The following is a 22,000-nucleotide window of genomic DNA, read 5'->3' on the forward strand; positions in this document are numbered from 1 at the left end:
TCTTTCTCCTCTTCCTTCTTTCTCCTCCTTCTCTTCCTTTCTGTCCTTCCCCCTCTCCCATCCCCATACTCAGTACTAGTCAGTAACCAATATAGATGATGACAGAGCCAGGAACTCTCTGCTTGCTGCTTTTCCCTCCTGTCCCTGCCTCTGCCCTTCATCACCTCAGGAGAAGGATGGTCATCTCTTTCTGAGCAGTCCCCTCCCCTTCCTCTGCCCTAAATGACTGGGCAGGGATGGGTAGAGGAAGGCTTGGGTGGGTGAGCCAGAGTCATTGCTTAAAAGTGGTTGAATTCAAATAAGTGTCGGCGGGCGTCCAGGACACTCCCAGCCGTTTCCTGGGCTAGGTTTCTTACCCCCCAACCCCAGTCGCCAGCGTGGCTCGGGGGGTCTTCCACAATAGCCCCCTCCGCGCCCTTTTTGGCACTTTTTCCATATGAGTTGAGGACAGGACGGGAAGGCGAAGAACTGGGAAGAGGGAGGAGGCCGTCAAAGCCCCCGAAGAGCCTGGATTTGGAGCTGAAAGGGACTGGTGAACGCCACCCCCACCCCCACCCTCCACCCCGTCCACTCTCTACGATGTACAGATAAGGCCTCGGAAACCCAGAAAGGGGCAGCAGGGTTTCTGTGAAGGGCGCGGGGTCGTTAGTGACAGGATGGGAACGTCAGTGAGCGCAGGCCGGGCTGGGGCCGGCTCTATTTAATCAGTCCACGGGGAGGAGGCGGCTGCAGAAGAGGCCGGCCTCCTCATGCTTAAGCCGTTAAAGCCCCTCGGCCCATCTGGCTGGCTTTTGCCGAAATGGAAGCTGGTCCGCGGCCCCCGGGGCCTTCTTTCTCCCCCGCCCGCTGCCCCTCAGAACCCAGTTCAGCTTGGGGGAGGGGCGCGGTTTCCGAGTGGGCGAGCCGGGGAGTCCGAGCTCCCGGGGCTCGGCCGGAGAGCGGAGGAGGCTGGATGGCAAGCCGGGCCGCGGCTGCGTTTCGTGCGCACGGCGGGGCGCGGGCCGGGCTGGGGGAGCGAGGGGGCGGCGGCGGCGGCGGCGGCGGCGGATCGGCCCGGCGCTGGCTGCGCCGCGGGCTGGCGGGCGGCTTCCCAGCAACAGCCTCCGTGCAGCCGCGTGACCTTTTCAGTGTAAGGCACAGGCTCCTCCTTCGCTTCGCGTTCCAGCTCGGCCCGGAACGAGCGGGGAAGGGAGGGAAGGAGAGCCCGGCTTCGGCGCGGGCTTAAAATACAGGGTAAAAATACACACACGCACCCCCGGCCAGATATAGCACCCCACGAGCTGCGGGGGGGGCTACGGCGGAGCGCCTGCCTCAGTCACTGCGGGGAGGCCGGGGGCACGCAAGCTGCCCTGGCTTCTGCGGGAGGGGGGAGGGGAGGACGGGGCCGGCGGGATTCGGGGACCTCATTCCCACCTCGAGCCCGGGACCTCCGAGAGCCCCCTCTTCCTTCTGCTTCTCCGCAGCGATCGCGAGGAGCCCTCTCCCTTAAGTGGGGCGGGGGTGGGGATCAGCCCGCCTAGGGAAATAATCAGCGTGTGCGCTTATTAAACGCTTGCTGTATGGAAGTGCTGGCTCCATAAAGACAGAAACGAAACTGCTCCCCTGCCTTGAAGGAACTTGAATTCTAATGCACTGAGGACACTTTATACACACAAAATCTATCTATCCATCCATCCATCATCTGTCTCTATCTAGTATACCTTCTGTCTAGCCATCTAGCCGTCACCTATCACATCTATCACGTCTATCTCTAGCTGTCATATCCATCCTATCTCTCTCCATCTAGCAGATCTGTCCTATCTAGTCATTTATCAATCAGCTTTCTAGCATATCTATTTATCATCTATCTCTAGCCAATCTATCATCTAGCTCTATTTAGTATATCTATTGATCAAATCTACTCACCTATCAATCACCTGTCACACCTATCTCGCCATCATATCTATCATCTGTCTCTATCCTATCCTATCCATCCATCCATTCATCCATCTATCCATCCACCCACTCACCTATCCATCCATCTATCCATCTATCTGTCTGTCTATCCATCTATCTATTCTATCTATATATCTATTCAGTCCATCTATCCATCCATCTATCTTATGCATCTGTGTCTATTCTGTCTATATCATCTACCCATCTATTCCATCTATCCATCTATCTATTCTCTCTATATATCTATTCAGTCCAGCTATCCATCCATTCATCCATCTATCAATCTATTCCATCTACCCCTCTATCTATTCTATCTCTATCTATTCCATCCATCTCATCCAACTATCTGTCTGTTTATCCATCTATCCATCCATCTATTCCATCTATCTTATTATGCCTCTGTGTCTATTCTGTCTATATCATCTATCCATCTATCTATCTGTCTACTTACCTACCTATCCATCATCCATCCATCTATCTATTCCATCTATCTTATTATGCCTCTGTGTCTATTCTGTCTATATCATCTATCCATCTATCTATCTACTTACCTACCTATCCATCCATCCATCCATCCATCTATTCCATCCATCTTATTATGCATCTGTGTCTATTCTGTCTATATCATCTATCCATCTATTCCATCTATCCATCTATCTATTCTACCTATATATCTATTCAATCCAGCTATTCATCCATTCATCCACCTATCAATCTATTCCATCTACCCCTCTATCTATTCTATCTCTATCTATTCCATCTATCTATCTCATCCAACTATCTGTCTGTTTATCCATCTATCCATCCATCTATTCCATCTATCTTATTATGCATCTGTGTCTATTCTGTCTATATCATCTATCCATCTATCTATCTGTCTACTTACCTACCTATCCATCATCCATCCATCTATCTATTCCATCTATCTTATTATGCCTCTGTGTCTATTCTGTCTATATCATCTATCCATCTATCTATCTACTTACCTACCTATCCATCCATCCATCCATCCATCCATCCATCCATCTATTCCATCCATCTTATTATGCATCTGTCTGTCTATTCTGTCTATATCATCTATCCCTCTATTCCATCTATCCATCTATCTATTCTATCTATATATCTATTCAATCCAGCTATTCATCCATTCATCCACCTATCATTCTATTCCATCTACCCCTCTATCTATTCTATCTATATCTATTCCATCTATATATCTCATCCATCTATCTGCCTGTCTATCCTATCTATCTCATCTATCAATCTCTTTGATGGCAGAGATGGTCTTTTGCCACTTTTGTAGCTGCGGTGCTTCACACGGCGCCTGGCACATAATAGACACTTAGTAAATATTTATTTAATTGAATTGACATTGCTTCAGCTCTCTGGGCCTCAGTTTCTCCCTTTATAAAATAAGGAGGTTGGACTCATTCCATCCATTGTTCAGTGCCTCATTCAAGTCTCCCTTGTCCCTGGATTCTTCCTGTTTCACCTTAGCTGAAGCCAACATCTCTCTGCTGAACTCCCATTTCCTGTTTAGTCTGTATTATGCACCCAGCTGTTCAATCAACCGGCATTTATTTAGTGCTTCATGTATGCCAGGTAGTGTGCACTAAGGAGAAAAAAAGAGAAAAAAACCAAAACAGGCCATCAAGGAGTTTACATTCAATCAGGGAGCACATATATTTAAAAATACATTAAGAATAAACTATTCCATATATGAATATATACAATATTTTATATATTTATATAAGTAAATGAGATATTTGTTTAAAAAAACCCCAACAATCAGTGCCTGAAACAAAGTAGGTACTCTATAAATGCTCATTCTCTTCCCCTTAATAAATATGTGCAAAATAAATAGGGTAAATGAGATGGGGGGAGTGGCAGGTACTCATATGGGGGAGAGAACTTGGACATTTGCTCTCATTTCCCCCAGTGTGTGTGTGAGTGTTTCGTCCCCTTGACTAGCACGTGAGCTGCCCCGAGCAGGGGTTATATCTTTCCTGAATCACTTCCCAGCACCCGGCCCAGAGGAGGCACATGGTCCTGATTTCATTGATTGAGTAGATAGCAGTTGCAGGAATGAGGAATAAAAACATTTCTTGGTCAGTGCCCATTTTCTCTGAGCTTCCTCCCAGGGGACATTATTCTCCTTGGCAGGAGCAGGGGGGAGTGGGCGTGCAGCAATTTCCCCCCTCCTCTCCACCCCCAGGCATTGGATCACCTGGGAACAGGGGCCCTGAGTCGCAGATGGGGGCTTGGGACCAGGCAGGACATAGACTCATTCTTTGCCAAGGGCCTTCCTCTCCACCTCCTCTGGTGCAAATGGGTGCATAATGTCCTGCTGTGGCGGCCTTTCCTCTGATTTTGCTTTTTCCTCTTTCCAAGGTGGGCCTTAATGCTCTGGTTCAAAGAGCCAACAAGTTCACCCCAGCCACCCGCCTTCTCATCCAGAGGTTCGTGCCGTTCCCGGCTGTAGGTAAGAGTTCCGTGTGTGTGTGTGTGTGTGTGTGTGTGTGTGTGTGTGTGTGTGTGTGTCCAACCTGGGGTTCTCCTAATCAGTGGACAAGCATACCTGGAGAGCTGTTGCACAGGGTGATGAGGGAGTGTCCCAAAGGGCCCCCCAGCCTCAGAAAGGTTCCCATCCTTTAACGGGCTTCCCAAGGAGAAGCAGCATGACATCATGGTTCCAGACTTGGCATAAAGATGGCCTGGGCCTAGTAGTGGGACTGAGTCACTGCATCTCTCAGACTCAGTTTCCTTATCTGTAAAATGGGGTTAATAACACTACCTCCTAGGGTGAGTGTCTCATTACCAAAATGAGTTAATATCTGTAAAATGCTCCGTCTCCTCCATGTCTCCCTTCTCTGGCTTCTTTTCTCTTCTTCAGAGAGATCAAAGGTAGAGGGCTGTTCCAAGGCTAGTTTTACTCCTCCGCCAATCCCGTTACAAATCATTTCATTCTGACCTCAAGCTCTTCCTGTGAAGAGCTAAGACCCGGCTGCATCCCATGAAATCATTCCATGACTTGTCCAAGGACTCATAGCAAATCAGTGTAAGGGCTAAGACACAGACCATGCCTCTGGACTGTTAAGGTGGATATTCTTTCTCCTGGGGTGCCTTACCTCTACATAGGAAGGGAGCCAGGCCTGCAGCCTGGGGATTTGGAAATCATCCTGATTCGGGAGACAGGAAATTGGGGATGCTGTTTCTGGATCTCTTAGCACCTCAGGCCCCTTCTTGGCTATAAAATATGGAGCAGGAGATAAATAGATTTCATTCTGGAAAGGCCTTTGGAGAGCTTCTGATCTGACTCCTGTGATTTTGAATGGGACACCCAAAGACGGGGCAAAATCCGACTCACCGACTGTCTCCTTTCCTCCCTTACAGTCGAGAGGATTGTGGAGAGCAAGACGGGGCCATGGGAGAATTCTGAAAGAAATTAACAACCCATGGCAAATATTGGGGGGAGGGTTGGCCAGGATTATTATTCTTCCTCAGCCCCGATCTTTGTTCCCTTCTACTTGCCAATAGGCTAATGAACTCCAAGGACTAATCAGCGGCCAGATCCTCAGATGACCCAGATAATTGCTGTGGCAACGCCACACGTTTAATGAAGTCTCCTGCTATTTTGGGAGTGGGCCATTAAATGAACGACTCTTTAGGGCTGGCTTCGTTAAGGGGCCTAATTGAGTTAACTCTGTGCTTTCCTAGTCATTTGGGTTTATGGGCCACGACGGGGACAAAGAAGGGACAGCCCCCGACTGCCCTGGGCTGGCTGTGACCGTGACAATGAGGCAGAGATCGAATCTTGACTCTGGAAACAGGCTCAGCCTCCGATTCGAAGTCGTTGAGCTGAGGTGTGTTAACCCAGCCCCTGCCGGTCCGATTGACCGGTCCATCAGAAATTTTCTGGGATCCCTCCACAAAAATGGAAAAAAAAGCATTTATATAGAGCCTACTGTATGCCAAATGTTTTACAAATATTATCTCTTTTGATCCTCGCAACAACTCTTAAAAGGTAGGTGCTGTTATCCCCCCACTTTACAGTTGAGGAAACTGAGGCAAAAAGTGGTTAAGCGATCTGACCAGACGTGATGTCCGAGGCTGAATCTGACACTGAGGGCACTCACTGTTCTATTGTGCCAGATGGACTGACGTGGGAGACTTCTAGATTTTGGTGCTGACTACTTCTGTAGTCACCCTCCAAGGTGCCCAGGAGGAAACGGGGTCATCCACTTAACAAGTATTTATTAAGCATCTACTATATGCCACATGCCTTGCTAGGCCCTAGGGGCACCAAGAAAGGCAGAAGCAGTCTTTGTCCTCAGAGAGTTCACACTCAGATGGGAAGGACAGCCTGTGTACGTGTAATCATGGCTTTGTCCTACATTACCTGTGTGACCTTGGACAATAATAACGAGGGCTTGAATTTATATAGCCCATTAAGGTTTGCAAAGTACTTTGTGTATATTATCTCATTTGGCTCCCAGCCACCCTCTGCTCAGAAGCCAAAGTGATCCTCCTGAATTACAGTTCTGTCCAAGCCATTTCCCACTTAATAAACTCTACTAGCTCCCTATTACCTCCAGAGTCAAATAGGAAATTTTCTTTTTAGTTTTTAAATCCCTTTACAACCTGGCCTTTTCCCAGCTTTTCAAATTTTTGTCTTGCCCTCTAGCACAGACTCTGTGATCCAAGGACATCGGTTTCCTTGATATTCCATCTCTGATTCCCCATCTCTGGCCTTCACACTTTTCCTCATTCCCCATTCCCAGAATGCCTTTCTTTCTCTCTTCTCCTTCTGAGTTTACATAGATTCCTTCCAGAATGAGCTCGAAACCCACCTTCCATAAGAAATCTTTTCTAAAGTTGGGACACTAATGCATTGTTGGTAGAGTTGTGACTCCATCCAACCATTCTGGAGAACAATTTGGAACTATGCCCAAAGGGCTATAAAACTGTGCATACCCTTTGATCCAGCAGGCTCACTACTGTGTCTGTATCCAAAGAGATCATAAAAAAGGGAAAAGAACCTACATGTGTAAAAATGTTTGTAGTAGCTCTTTTTGTAATGGCAAGGAATTGGAAACTCAATGGATGCCCATCAATTAAGAAATGGCCGAACAAGTTATGGTTTATGAATGTGATAGAATATTATTGTTCTATGAGAAATGATCAGCCTGAGGATTTCAGAAAGGCCTGGAGAGACTTACAGAAACTAATACTAATGAGGAGAGTGAAGTGAGCAGAACCAGGAGAACATTGCACACAGTAACAGTAAGATTATATGACAATCAATATGATAAACTTAGCAATAAAGTGAGCCAGGACAATTCCAATAGGCTTGGGATAGAAAATATCACCTAAATCTGGAGGGAGAACTATGGAGAATGAATGTGGATCAAAACATACTATTTTCACTTTTTTGTTTGCTTTTTTTCTCATGGTTTTTCTTTCACAAAATGGCTAATATGGAAATATGAGAAAAAGGAGAAGGTGGAGAAGAAAGAAGAAGGAAGAAAAAGGAGAAGAAAGGAGGAGGAAGAAGAGAAGGAAGAAGAAAGAAGAGAAAGAAGAGAAGGAAGAGGAGAAGGAAGAAGAAGAAAGGAGGAGGAGGAAGCGGAAGAAGAGAGAAAGAAGAAGAAAAAGAAGAGAAGGAAGAAGAGGAAGAAAGAAAGAGGAGGAAGAAGATCAGGAAGAAATAGAAGAATAAGAAAGAAGAAAAAGAGAAGGAAAAAGAACAAAAAGGAAAAAAGCAGAACAAAAGGGAAGAAGAAGAAGAAGAAGAAGAAGGAAGAAAAGGAAGAAGAAGGAGGAGGAGAAGGAGGAGGAAGAAGAAGAATATTAAGGAGCAAAGAAGAAAAAGAATATTAGGGAGCCAAGAACTCAAGAGGGACTTATCATTCAGGGATCAAGGAAGGTTAAGAAGTTCAATATTTTGAGCACACACACAATAACTAAAAAAACTTGAGAAGAAATAAAATATGAAAACTCGGAGTCTGAAGGGGAAGGCTCTGAACTGATTTCAAAGGAGGATTTGTTGTCTTGAGAAGCTGCTGTGGTTCAGGACTGGATCTTTCATAGTCCTTTCCCTACAGATGTAGTAATATGAAATCTAAGCCCCTGAGGAGTTACTCTAATGGCTCAGGTCCATGGAATCGGACCACAGGCTTGGTTGACAGGACATGAAATAAGATGAGGGAAAGGATGATTGAATCTGGTTCTGGAGGCAGGCTCAACCTCTGCATGTATGTTACACTTCCCCTAAATATGTTACGTTGTAACTGTTTGCAGCACAGTACAGCTCTATATGTTACATTGTAATGGTATATATTATACTGTAACTGTTATAGTCACTGTGTGTTACACTGTAACATACACTGTATGTTTGTTACATGGAACTAGAGAGTTGCATGTTATCTCCCGTATTAGAATGTGAGCTCCTTGAGGACAGGGACCGTGTTGTTGCCTTTCTTTGTATCCTAAGCTCTTTGTACAGTGCCTTGCATATAGCAAATATTTAACAAGTGCTAATTGACTGATTGATCTTCACAACAACCCTGAGGAGTAAGTGCTTTTATTCTTCCCATTTTACAGATGAGGAAACTGAGGCAGGCAGAATAACTTGCCCAGGGTCACAGTGCTAGCAAGTATCCAAGGAAAAAATTTTAACTTGGAGTCCAGGTTTAGAACTTTAGAGATGCTGAGGCACTCATTCAATCTTTCCAGACTTTAGTTCCTTCAGTCATAAAATGAGGAGATGACCCCTAAAGCCGTAGTGTTCAGTAAATATAAGAGTAATTGCAGGGTAATCTGGAGAAGAAGCCCTACAAGTTGAAGGAGGGAAGAAAAGGGGAATGATCTACATGAGGAAGTGGTACCTGAGCTGAGCTTTGAAAGGAGGGATTCTTTTTGGATCATGGCCCTAGATTCAAAAATTCTTTGCCTCTTTTTTCTTTTTTCCATCTATTTCTGTTTTTTAATCTCTAGTTATTTTATTTTTTTCAATAGTATTTATTTTCCAAATATACATACAGATAGCTTTTAACATTCACTTTTGTAAAACTTTGTGTTCTCAATTTTTCTCCTTCTCTCCCTTACCTCTCTCCTCCCCAAGATAGCGAGCGATCCGATATATGTTAAACACGGGCGATTCTTTTAAACACATCTCCATATTTGTCATGTTGCGTAAGAGCAATCAGATCAAAAGGGAAAAAAACAAACAAATAAAAAAGGTGAAAATACTATGCTTCGATCCACATTCAGTCTCCATAGTTCTCTCTCTGGATGTGATTGACATTTTCCATCCCAAGTCTATTGGATTTAACTTGAATCATGGCACCTTCAATCTTTTCCCCTTGGTGACTGCTTATTAGCTCACTGTGGAGATTAAAATGATCTACCTATAATAAAAGAGACTGAGGCAGAGGTCTGAGCCAATGACACTTTATTAAAGGATCCATGGTCCCCTCTAATGAAATGGACCTCAGATCTTCCTCGGGATCCTCCTTCCAGGGCCCTATATTTAATACAACTAAATATCTAGTTATTCCAGGACAACTATAGTAAATACAGAATTCCAGTGAATAAGCAAAATAATATGTTAGCAGGGTCACAAGTTGGGCAAAGCAAGGATATTTCCACATAAGATGGATCGGTTTCTCCTTAATTTGGGCAGGAGGAAATGGTACGAGTTATCACAGTGACCTGAGTGATGGCCATCTGCTCCTATTGGTCCAGAGGTACAAAATATTTGGGGGGACTTTCCATGTAGTTGTCACCTCTGCCGAGCTGGACTTGGTCATCATCACAAGGCAAAACAATGGTTAGTCTTTAACTAACTTGCTATAGATGGGATCTGCAGCTCACAGGTCTGGGGCCTTGTGTACAGAATTTGGACATGATTCCATCAAATTGAGATTGGAATAGAGTAGGGGTCCAAAATGAATTGCTTCCCTCACGCACCAAAACTCCAATGGCAGACGTTAGCTTGGGATCATCGTAAGTACAAGCCTGAATACAGTCTGGCTTGACGGTGGGAATTTGATTTCTATTCTTTGGTCCATTCTCCTTCCCATCCAGACCTCAAAAGAACAAAACCCTCTCTGGCTAACTCTGGCCTACATCCAAACAACTGAAATGACTCCTAATTCTCCTAGGTTGCTCACTGCCGATTCCTCTGTTTCCTATAGGACAATCCGATCTCTCACTTCTAGACGTAATGTGAGAGATTAATCTCTCACATTGTGATTTAATTCTGCTTTGTCTTATGTTCTTCAGTCTCTTTCTTCTCTCAGCTACTTGGGTTCAAGCCATCTGTCGCTTTGATTATTCCAAATCTTTTTGATTATTCGATATTTCCACTTAGGTCCATTTTCACACTGTCATGGATAAACCGTCATTAGAACAGCTAGGGGATGGGGCAAAAAGCACCTCGGAGGTCAGACTTTGCTAGATCTTGGTTTCTCCACCTGTCAGATGGTAATAATACCTGCCCTCTCTACTTCTGGAGATTTGGGGAAGATCCAGTGATAGAATTTTGCAAAAATATACACATGCAAGAGTTGTATTCTTGGAAGAATTCTCCCGCTGATGGCGAATACAAGCCCCTTCCTCAGTTCGCCCCTCATATGATGGAGGAGACGCAGGACCTGCTTCAGGGGGCCTTTGGACTGATGTGGGGTGACACAGCAATCCCCGATCTAATTAGGACAGACACAGGCACTGCCCTTTGGAGTCCCCGGTGTGAAGGGGAAGGGGGAGACCCAGGTTCTGTCCTTGGAGATCTCGGCAGCCCCTGTGGCGTGTCAGGGGAGCCCAGGTATACAAGCGAAGTCAGATTGTCACCATTCCCCTTGCCCAGTCATCCAGTGAACCCAGTGAGTGGGCTGGACCAGCTGATCTCTCCCAACTCTATGATTCTAATATTGCTCAGAGCACTGCGTGTGCTCCCGCCCCCAGGAGTCTCATCGCAGAACAAGCAGCCCCTCCAAGGGGAGTTAATGGTGCAAGGCCAGCTCCGGCCTACGCTAGGGTGGGGCCCAGCTTCACATCAAGCTGCTTGGATGCTCTGGCTGGCCTACACTCTTGGAACTCCAGGGGCCTTGTGGGGGCAGAGCCTCAGCATCTGAAGGAGTCTAAATCTAGGACTATGAGGACCTCAGGGGTCTCTTCACTTGGCATTGGAAGGAATTGAGCCCCAGAGAATAAAAATGACCTGCCCACAGCCACCTGAGATTTGGATCCTGGTCCTCAGACTCCAGATTTCTTCTCTATTCTTTTCACTGAACCTTGTATGCCTTCTCTCCACAAGGAAAAACCTCCCCTTTAGTGACTCCCCTAGCCTGATGGGAAGATGGCGCTCAACCTCAGAGAATATCTAATGTGATAATGAGACATGGGTCATCCTCCCAACCTGGTGCACGCGTTCTCATAGATATGAGACAAATATCCTTTTAAGGCATTATTCATGCTTTTATGATACACTTCTCACTCACTTCCTGATACACACATCTTTCTCCATCCCCCACTCATAACAATTAAAGACAGTTAAAGAAAACCATGGGCAGCTAGGTGCTATAGTGAATAGAGTAACAGCTCTGGAGCTAGGAGGACCTGAGTTCAAATGTGGCCTCAGACGCTTACTAGCTGTGTGACCTTGGGCAAGTCACGTCATCCTGTTTGCCCCAGTTTCCTCATCTGTAAAATGAGCTGGAGAAGAAAGTGGCAAGCCATTCCAGTATCCTTGCCAAGAAAACCTCAAATAGGATCACAAAGAGTCGGATGACTGAAAATGAAACAACCAAACCAAGTAAAATCATCTCATAAAACCCATTCTCCACCAATACTCTCTTACTTCTCTCCTGAGAGAAAGGAAGGACATCTATTTTCGATGAACTTCCCAAATTACTGGGAGAAACACTTTAAATTTATGTAACAATTTACCCTTTTGGGAAATGTTATTCATCATTTATTAATAAATACAAAGTGTTTCTCCTTATAGGAAAACTCATTCTTCTTATTTCCTTGGGTCCTATGAACCTCCCCATGAGCTAAACTAAGACAGGGATTATCATCCCAAATTTGAGATTGAGGTCTAGAGATTTCCCAAGATTAGTGATTGGTATAGCCCAAACTGCTCAAATCCACTTTCCCATTCCACTAGACTTCCACTGAACATTGTTCTATTTTCAGATAATTACATACAAATAAGCTTTATCCAGAGTATATTGGAAGTAATCAGCGCAGGGAAGGTACTGGGCTCAGAATAATTGTGGTGACTTTCTAGAGAAGGTAGGATTTCAGTTGGGATTTGAGGGAAGCCACAGTATTCCAAATGGAGTTTGATCAGAGCAGACTACATCAGGGCCATCAGCTGCTTTCAGTAGTTTCTTCTGTTAATTCGGTATACAATGGGAATTAGCTTTTTGGCTGCTACTTACCACCGGTGACTCTCAGGGAGCTTCCCTACCCCTAAAACAGGAGGTGTTTTGTACTTGATCTGTTTTTAAAAACACATCCCTCTCATCTTTCTTTGGGTAATTGATTTTTTGAGCCTATGTACAGAATTTTACATTTCTCCCCAATAAATGTTGTCTCTTTAGTATCAGCTCCAAATTTGGACCTGTTAAAAGTTTTTTTTTTTTTTAGCTCTGGATTTTATATCATATTTGATAAGTTGAGGGTAGATCCCTCACTGCTTTACAGAGAAAATCAGGAACTGGGGGTGAGGGAGGACAATTGATTTTTTGAGCCTATGTACATAACTTTACATTTTCCCCTAGTAAATGGCATCTCCTTGGTGTCAGCTCTGAATTTGAACCTGTTAAGAGATTTTTTAGTTCTGGATTTTATACCATATTTGATAAGTTGAGGGCTGATCCCTTACTACTCTACAGAGAAAATCAGGAACTGGGGGTGAGGGAGGACAATTGATTTTTTGAGCCTATGTACGTAACTTTACATTTTTCCCTAATAACTGTCATCTTCTTGGTGTCAGCTCTGAATTTGAACCTGTTAAGAGATTTTTTAGTTCTGGATTTTATACCATATTTGATAAGTTGAGGGCAGATCCCTTACTGCTTTACAGAGAAAATCAGGAACTGGGGGTGAGGGAGGACAATTGATTTTTTGAGTCTATGTATGTAACTTTACATTTTTCCCTAATAAATGTCGTCTTAGTGAGAGTTCTGAATTTGAACCTGTTAAGAGATTTTTTAGTTCTGGATTTTACATCATATTTGATAAGTTGAGGACAGATCCCTTACTGCTTTACAGAAAAAATCAGGAACTGGGGCAGGGGAAGGGAGAATTCTAGTATGGCCCATGTTTTCCATTGTCTTCATTAAAGAAATAAAGATTTGGCAGGCTTCAGTGGCGTTCTCCAGGCAGCTTGGTGGTGTAGAGAATACACCAGTACACAGAGTACTGGACATGAAGTCAGGAAGACTGACATTCAGAAACTTACTAGCTGTGTGATCCCAGGCAAGTGATTGCCTCGGTTTCCTCATGACTAAAACAGAGATCATGCTAGCACCTGCCTCCCCGGATTGTGAAGACCAAATGAGAGAAAGGGTGTCTCTAAAGCTTTTCCAATCCTGAAGTGCTATCTCTGGGTATCAGCTGTTATTACTGTTTCTCTAACCCTTTTCTTTCTTTCCCTCCCCCAAGATCCCATAACAACCAACTTCTGAACTGCATTTTGAGCTTGATAGAGTATTGATGCAAGTGGAAAATCTCCGTTATTGGAGGTTTCTATTTTTACAGGAGGTGTATGTGTGTGTGTGAGAGAGGGAGAGAAAGAGAGAGAGAGGGAGAGAGAGATGGAAAGAGAGAACTGCTGGCAACAGAACTGATTAGGGACCTATAATTAATCTGCTCAGGCCTTAATTAATTCTCCAGTTCTTTCTTATTTGTGGCCTGTCATGCCTAATTGTGTGTAGAGCCTTGTGGTTGATGAAGAGGTGGAATGAATGGTTGGGGGACCTGGGCAAACAGGATAATGAAAGGTCAGGGTCTCCCCGTGTAGTGCAGGGTAGAAATAGAGGAAGGAAACAGTCATCTCGTTGGCCCCCTGCCCTGCCCCGTGCCCTCCCCAGCCTCCTCGGGTGCCCTCCAGGAGGTGGAGGAATGCCAGGAGATTCCTCAAGGCCCAGATCTCCCAGGCAGAATGGTAGAAGGGGCAGCTGGGAAATAGAAACATTCGGTGGGGTCAGCAACGAGAGGAGGTTTCTGGGAGCCAGAGGGAAACAAAGTGCCCCTGATGCCAGGTTCAGCCTATGATTTCTACAGCAGGCAGCCCAGGGAATCTGTGGGTATTTTTGTGAAAGGGGGTAGAGGAGAGAAAAGGAAGAGAGAGGGGGGAGAGAGAAGCAAAAAAGAGATAAGGGAGAAGAAGAAAAGATGAGAGGAAGGAAAGAGGAAAAGAAGATGAGAGGAAGGAGAGAGGAAGAAAAGATATTAAGAAAAGGACAGAAGAGGAAAAGGAAAGAAAAGGAAAAGTTTGAAGAGAAAGGGGAGGAAGAAAGAATAAGGAAAAAGAAAGGGGAGAGAGAAGAAAGGGAGGGAGAGGGAGAGAGAAGAAAGGGAGGGAGAGGGAGAGAGACAGAGAGAAGAAGAAGAAGAAGAGAGAGGGAAGGAGGGAGAGGGAAGAAGGAAGGAAGAAGGAAGAAAGGAAGGAAGGAGAAGAAAAAGACAAACACACAGAGAGGGAGAAATAGAGAGAGAGAAACAGACAGGGAAAGGGAGAGACTGAGACAGAAAGAGAGGGAGGGAAAGAAGGAATGTGAGAGGAGAGAAAAAAGGAGGAGAGAGGAAAGGGAAGAGAGAGCAGGGAGGGAGTTAGAAGAAAGGAGAGAAAAGGGAAGGAGTGTAAAAGATCCCCATTGAGTTTTTACTGTTTGCCCTGGGGCTGGGCCTTGACTGGACCTTGCTTCACCATTGTTCGGCAAAGGAAGCCTTGTTTTTATTCAGTTGTTTTTCAGTAATTTCCAACTTTTCATAACCCTATTTGGGATTTTCTTGGCAGAGATACAGGAGTGGTTTTTACCATTTCTTTCTTCAGCTCATTTTACAGATGAGGAAACTGAGGCAAACAGGGTGAAGTGACTTGCCCAAGGTCCCACAGCTAGTAAGTGTCTGAGGCTGAATTTGAGTGTTGTTTTTCAGTAATTTCCAACTTTTCATAACCCTATTTGGGATTTTCTTGGCAGAGATACAGGAGTGGTTTTTACCATTTCTTTCTTCAGCTCATTTTACAGATGAGGAAACTGAGGCAAACAGGGTAAAGTGACTTGCCCAGGGTCCCACAGCTAGTAAACGTCTGAGGCTGAATTTGAGTTCAGGTGCTCCTGACTTCAGGGCCCACATTCTATCCACCTAGTTGCCCCTCAAATAAAATTGCCATCTGTTTCAAAAGGATTTGGCTAGGGTCTTCTGTACCGGCCTGGTTCCATTGTTTAGGGAGAAAACTTTTTATGTGGCCCTAGAGAACAGGACATTTCAAAATTCTGCTCTATTGGTGTCAACCCACCCTTCACTCGTTCCTCAAACATTTATTAATCCCTACTATGTGTCTCGCCTTGTCTTAGAGAATAGGATTACAACGGCAAGAACCGACCGTTATTTTTTCAGAACTTAGAGAATGCTATACCCGGAAGCGGTCTTAGGGAGGCATGATGGTACAATAATAGTGATAATAAATAAGTGGTATTTATATAGCACTTAAATATGTTATCTCACAAGCTTCACCACCTTGTAAGATAAGAATTGTTCTTCTCATTTTACAGACAGAGAAACTGAGGCAGAAAGAGGCTAAGTGGCTTGCCCAGGGTCACACGGCTAGTAAATGTCTGAGATGGTATTTGAACTCAGATCTTCCTGGCTTCAAGGCCGGTGCTCTCCCTCCGCTCCCACCATACTTTCCTCAGACCCACCGGGGCCTTCTGTATCCTCGACAGGAAAAAAACAAACAAAATCTTCCATAGACCAGGTGTGGCCCAGGATGGACCCCTCCCCTCTATGGCTCATTGGTGGATCACAGGATCACAACTCTAACAAAATGACATTAAAGGCCATTGAGTCAGATGGAGAAACTGAGGCATGGGGTTCTCTGACATCCCAGAGTCACAGTCTTCTTGAATTCACGTCCAACTTTTTCTGTTACACCATGCTGATCCCATGTAGCCTTATTGATTCCTCCTTTTGAGGGCTGCAGATAGCAAGGGATGGGTTTAGCAGGGGGAGTCTGAGTTGAGATGGTCCTCCCCCACTGATTATATTAGAAATACGGGGTGGGGGAGGAAATCAGGGAAGTCTTCCTAGAGGTGGCGGAGCTGGCGTTGGACCTTGAAGCATGGAGGCAGAAATAACTATCAGAATGTCTCAGGAACTAGCCCAGGCCACCAGAATGGAGGCCCCCGTTGGGCTGTGTAGAGGTGGGGTGGGATTGGATTCAGAGAGTGGGACTAGGCCACACAAGACCTTGAAACTCAGCCAAAAGAATTTGGCCGTGGTCCTGCGGACAGTAGGGAGCCATGGAAGATTGCTGAGCAGGAGTCTTTCATTGGAACGCTCATTTAAAGAGCCTAAGCTTGGGAGTCACTTCATGTTAAAACCTGATTGAAGATTAATTTTTTATTTTTTAATTCTACTTATTTATTTATTTACTTATCTATCTATTTAATTATTGGCTGAGGCAATTGGGGTTAAGTGACTTGCCCAGGGTCACACAGCCAGGAAATATTAAATATATGAGGCCACATTTGAACTCAGATCCTCCCGACTTCAGAGCCAGCACTCTATCCACTGTGCCACGTAGCGGCCCCTCAAGAGTAATGTTTTAATCTCAAATTCCCAGTCCTGATTTTATGACTCTTCAGTTACGAAACTCTAATGTCAAAAATTACTTTGAAGTCTGTAAAAACATGGTTGTAAAATTTTTAGGTGGAAAAGGCACATTGTAAAATCAAAGAAACACGAGGGGGTCCGCTTTTCTTATCCTTGAATATTTTTTCAAGAGACTTTGACATTTATTATCTCACATCATCTTCACGTCAGAACACACCACAGTCAAGAGGCGGTGTGCTCAGTGGGTTGCCCTTGGCAACGGGATGACCCGACCTGGACTTGAGCTGTGTGGCCATGGATAAATCGCTTCCCTTCTCTGGGCTAATCCAGCAGTAGACATTTCTGTGGGCCCGGGATTGAAAAAGAAGGAAACAGACAGACAGAAGCCAAAAAACATGGCCCCCGTCTTCAAAGAGCTTACGTTTTAAAGGGCAGACGTACACGAGAACATATACAATATACAAGCTCTAGATGCGCACACATACGTATCACACACATGGCTGTTACACGCCCAGTGGCAGGTTTATGTGCAATGCACACGTGTGTGCACATAAATTTTTTGTGTGTAACCACATGTTGTTTGTGCTGCGTGTAATGCGATGGATTCATGTTTGCACGGTGCTGGTGCACACACACAATTGTGTGCACATGCATGTGCATTGCGTGTAAGCCTGCCCGTGGTGTGCATGCAACGGATACGTGTAATACTCATGTGTGTGCGTCCAGAACTTGCATCATGTATCTGTTCTGCATTGTGTATGTGGACACGGATGCATATGAACATGCTTGTGCAATGCATCTATGTTCTGTGTGCACGTACGTGTATGTGTCATGTGTGTGTACACATGTTGTGGGGAGCTTCTAGTGGACACCTGCCCCTCCCCGTGCAGACCAGCCCCCCCTCTGCTACTGACCAGCCCCAGAGGACTCCAGAAGGGAGGAGAAGCGACGCCATCTGCTCTGGGCCTTGCCCTTCCCTCTCCCAAGGGCCGCTCACTTTAATCCACTTCCCACAGAATTCATCGATTTCAGATGTTTCCGAACCCTCCACGTCCACACGCGTCATCCTTGTTACGGTCGTCACCAGAGAGGGCGAGGGTGACCCCCGCTTCCCAGATGTGGAAACTGAGGCTCCCGGAGACCGAACGTCCCCCGGGAACCGGCGACGGGACCCCCGGGCTCCCAAGGCCCGTGTGCTCCCACGCCGAGCATCCGCTTCGTGTTTTTCCACCGGGCTCTGATTTGATGCGCGAACATCTGCAGCGGGCGGGAGCGGAGCTCCCCCAGGACCCGACTCCGCGCTTGCCGGGGAACGGAGCCTTCCTCCCTCCAGTCTGCGACACCCTCGGTCTCGCCGCGCCAGTGTCAGTTATGCCTGCTTTTTGAATGGTGTCAATCCGAGTTGAAAATGTGCCAGCTTTCTTAACATCCTCACTAACAGACTGCTTAATTAACCTGCTGATACTGTCAATAATGGAAGGCGCTGGCGCTGGGGAAGGAGGAAGGCCCGGACGGTCCTTTCTTCCTCTAAGCCACTGGGCTGCCCGAGTCCCGAGGACTGCTGGGCCGGGACCAGGGCCGTTCCGCAGGGATGGGGGGACTAAGAGCCGCTCCAGCCGCCTCTTAACAAGAGTCCCTTCCATCGAGTCACAGTCAAGCAGCATTGATTGAGCGCCTATGGTATGCCAGCCTCTGAGTTTGGCTCTGAGTATCCAAAGACAAAAATAAAATGTCTCTTCCTCCAGAAAGTTTATCAAGCAGCATTGATTGAGCGCCTATTGTGTGTCGGCCTCTGAGTTTGGCACTGAGAATTGAAAGACAAAAGTAAAATGGTCTCTTCCTTCAGAAAGCTGGAGGAAGCAGCATGTATACAATATAAATATCTGCAAGATATAAATTGATCAATAGCATTTAGTGAGCACCTTTTGTGTGCCAGACTCTGAGTTTGGCGCTGAGAATCCAAAGACAAAATGAAAAAACAAAAATGAAAATTTTCCTTCCTTCAAGGAATTTCCTCCATTGACAGAAGCAGCATGTATGCCATAGACATGTTTTCAAGATATGAATCAATCAACCAACCGGCAATTATTAAGCGGCTACTGTGTACCAAGTTTGGTTCCGAGAATTCAAAGACAAAAATGAAATGTTTTCTGTCTTTAAGGAATTTCCTTCATTGACAGAAGCAGCATATATGTCATATACATGTTTTCAACAAACCAATCGGCAATTATTAAGTGGCGACTGTATACTGAGTTTGGTTCTGAGAATTCAAATACAAAAATGAGATATTTCCTGCCTTCAAGGAATTTTCCTTCATTGACAGAAGCAACATTTATACCATGTAAATCTTTTCAAGATATAAACCAACCAACCAGCTATTATTAAGTAGCTACTATGTACCTAGTTTGGCTCTGAGAATTCAAAGACAAAAATGAAATGTTTCCTGCCTTCAAGGAATTCCCTCCATTGACAGAAGCAGCATCTATGTATATAAATGTTTTCAATATATAAATCAACCAATCAGCAACTATTAAGTACCACTGTATATCTCCAGCCCTTAACTATTCTTCCTCCTCTCTCCTTCAGCCACATCCCTAGCCCTTAAATGTATCTTTGGCCTTGGTCTTCATCACAAATCATGCTGGAGCGGCTTGGAGATGGCCAAGCCTTTCTCCAGATTGTCTCTCCCATAGTCCTCTGGGACTTTTTATTAGTCCTATTCTCTGTAACTCCAGCCCCTCAGTGGTGCTTCCTTCTCTACATGGCTGTGATCTGTGACCCACCCAAGCCCATGCAGAAAAAGGATGTTGGACCAATGACCTTAGAATTATAGCACCAGAGTTGGAAGAGCCCCATCCATTTATGAATTAGAATTCTCTCTACCATGTATTTGAAAGGAAGCTCAGTGGATATTACCAGAGGTAGCACATTCCCCACTTCACTCACCTCTCAGAGCCTCAGTTTCCTCATCTGTAAAATGGAGAGTAATATCTACTCCACCGGGTCATTGTGAAAATCAATAAAGGAATGTTAAGCACTTAACAAATCTTAGAAGTATCATATAAATGAGAAGGATTACAAGATTTTTCTTTCAAAGCTCATGGCGAGTGGTAGACTACGTTCATGGGCTGCTCGTTCCGCTCGCTCTCTCATAGTTAGGAAGCTTTCCTGCCATCTCGTCTAAATTTGCCTCTTCGGAACTTGCCCCACTGGCCTCTGGGGCCAGAGAAAAGCCAATCCCTTTCTCACCCTGTGCAGCCCTTAATAGTGGCTGCCATTCTGCGGCCCATGACAATCTCTTTTCTAGGATGGACACTCCCGATTTTCCCAAGGGTAAGTAGTGGAATCACAGACAGACAGACAAATCAGGAGTAACCAGTTGAAAGGGAAAGTGCACAAGCCAAGCTTGCTGATGTCAATGGGCATCCAAGTTAAGGTTAAGGAAGACCTTGAGCCCCAAGTGACCCCTCACACCGTGATAAGCAGCAAAATCCGGGATCCAGCCAAGAGCTGACTCCAGACCCTGCGCCCCATCCACTGCACCCGTACCTTTTTTCCTGACAGTGCTCTGGGTGCTGATGGCAAAGGCCTCCTTTTCCCTGGCTTCCTTCCATTCTTGGCCCCAAGCCCACCTTCTTCCAGGGGCCTTTCCCAACTGCCCCTCTCCCTAGTGCCTTCCCCCTTGAGACGACCTTCCGTCTCTTCTTTCTCTCTCTAGAATCGCCTTCCAAATGAAGATGGAAGCTTTCTATTTTCACAAGCACCTAGTAGGCCCAAATTAAAATCTTTTAAAAATCGGACAAGCTGAAAATCAATGGATAATCCAAAACCCAATTCTAACTGGCTTCCAAAGGCATTTCCTCTTTTTTTCAAAAGGCAGATCTTCCGTTCTAATCCCATTAGGTTTAAACTGGATTAAAATGGATCTGAATCCCCTGAGCTCAGTAGCTGCTTGTGGGGCAAGAAACATGAGCCTGGAGCCTACTTTGGGGGAAGGGGAGAAGCTGGCCCGAGCGTCCCTGCCCATCACTGGTCTTTGATGTAAGCCTGGATAATCCACAAAGTGGATCTTCACATCGGAAGTGCATCTTCCCAGACCTCCAGGATTACTCGGGTGGCTTAGGTAGAGCTGTGACCCCATTGGCTTCCTCCACCTGTGTAAATTTCAGCCCATCTCCTCTGGCCCTTCCTGGGCCGGAATCATTCACAGCTTTCTGGGAATCCTTCACTGAGGATCCAGAGGACCACCCCCGCTCCCCGCTCCACCTGAGCGACTTCCTCTGCTTTTTTTTTCTGTGCTGGGAACAAGGTAGGAATAGAATTGTGATTTCGTGGGTATCAGGAAAGTCCTCCCGGTGTGGCCTGGTGCCTTCTTTGCAGCAGATAGCCCGAACGAGTTATGTGAGCAATGGGAGGGGAAGTAGTTTAATTTACCCAAGGTCACGCAGCCGGGAAGAGTTAGAGTTTGAACTGGTCTTTCTGGTGCTGAAGCCCACTGGCTAACCATTACACAGCTCTGCATTTCTATAGAACAAAGGTCTTCCAAAGATGGGCTTTTGCAACAAAAAACAGCTCAAGGTTAAAGAGATCCGGCCCAGTTATTTCCTGGGTCCCTCATCCACTGTAGCACCTGCCTAGGATTCACACACACACATACACACACACACACACACACGCGCACACACACGCGTGGGCATAAATATATGGTACACTCGGCTACCCACAATGCACTGTTAAATTGAATCTGCATTATTAACGGTTTTTTTCTCTTCACTTTCTTAAGTCTAGACAAACAACAAAACAATAAATCAAGCCTGCTTGTAGCACTTGCCAATTTCTGAGGTGTAAACGCTCACACTGAAAATTTAACAGTCGGCTTTCTCAGGAGCCAGTCTGAGCTGGCTCCAGCACACCCCTGCTCGCAACCCACGGTCACACCCTGGTGATGTTCCAAGTGGGCCGGGACCCCGGGGCCTCCTGGCTCCAGATGACTTCTCCCATCCTCAGTTTCCACTCTGTCATGCTTCGGAGGGAATGTTTGTTGGTTTGTTTTTTAACCTTCCTTTGGGCCTGGAACCTTCTCTCTCATCGGATGGCAGATCTAGAACTGGAAGGGAGCATTGGGATAACCTGGTCTCCCTCCTTCATTAGACAGAGGAGAAAATGGAGTCCCAGAGGGGCTGAATGTGCTCAGAGGCCCAGAGCTATAACG

General features: G+C 45.6%; 1 protein-coding gene across 1 annotated transcript in view; it reads left to right on the forward strand.

Annotated features, from left to right (window-relative positions):
- SFXN5 (sideroflexin 5) overlaps positions 1–22,000 on the forward strand; it is a 192,034-nt gene that overhangs the window by 106,230 nt on the left and 63,804 nt on the right. Inside the window, exon 10 of the mRNA XM_051974274.1 lies at positions 4,327–4,417. Within this exon, the coding sequence (XP_051830234.1) occupies positions 4,327–4,417 (91 nt within the window). The remainder of the gene's footprint in view (positions 1–4,326; positions 4,418–22,000) is intronic.

Source organism: Antechinus flavipes, chromosome 2 (genome assembly GCF_016432865.1).
Source record: "Antechinus flavipes isolate AdamAnt ecotype Samford, QLD, Australia chromosome 2, AdamAnt_v2, whole genome shotgun sequence".
NCBI classification, from domain to species: Eukaryota; Metazoa; Chordata; class Mammalia; order Dasyuromorphia; family Dasyuridae; genus Antechinus; species Antechinus flavipes.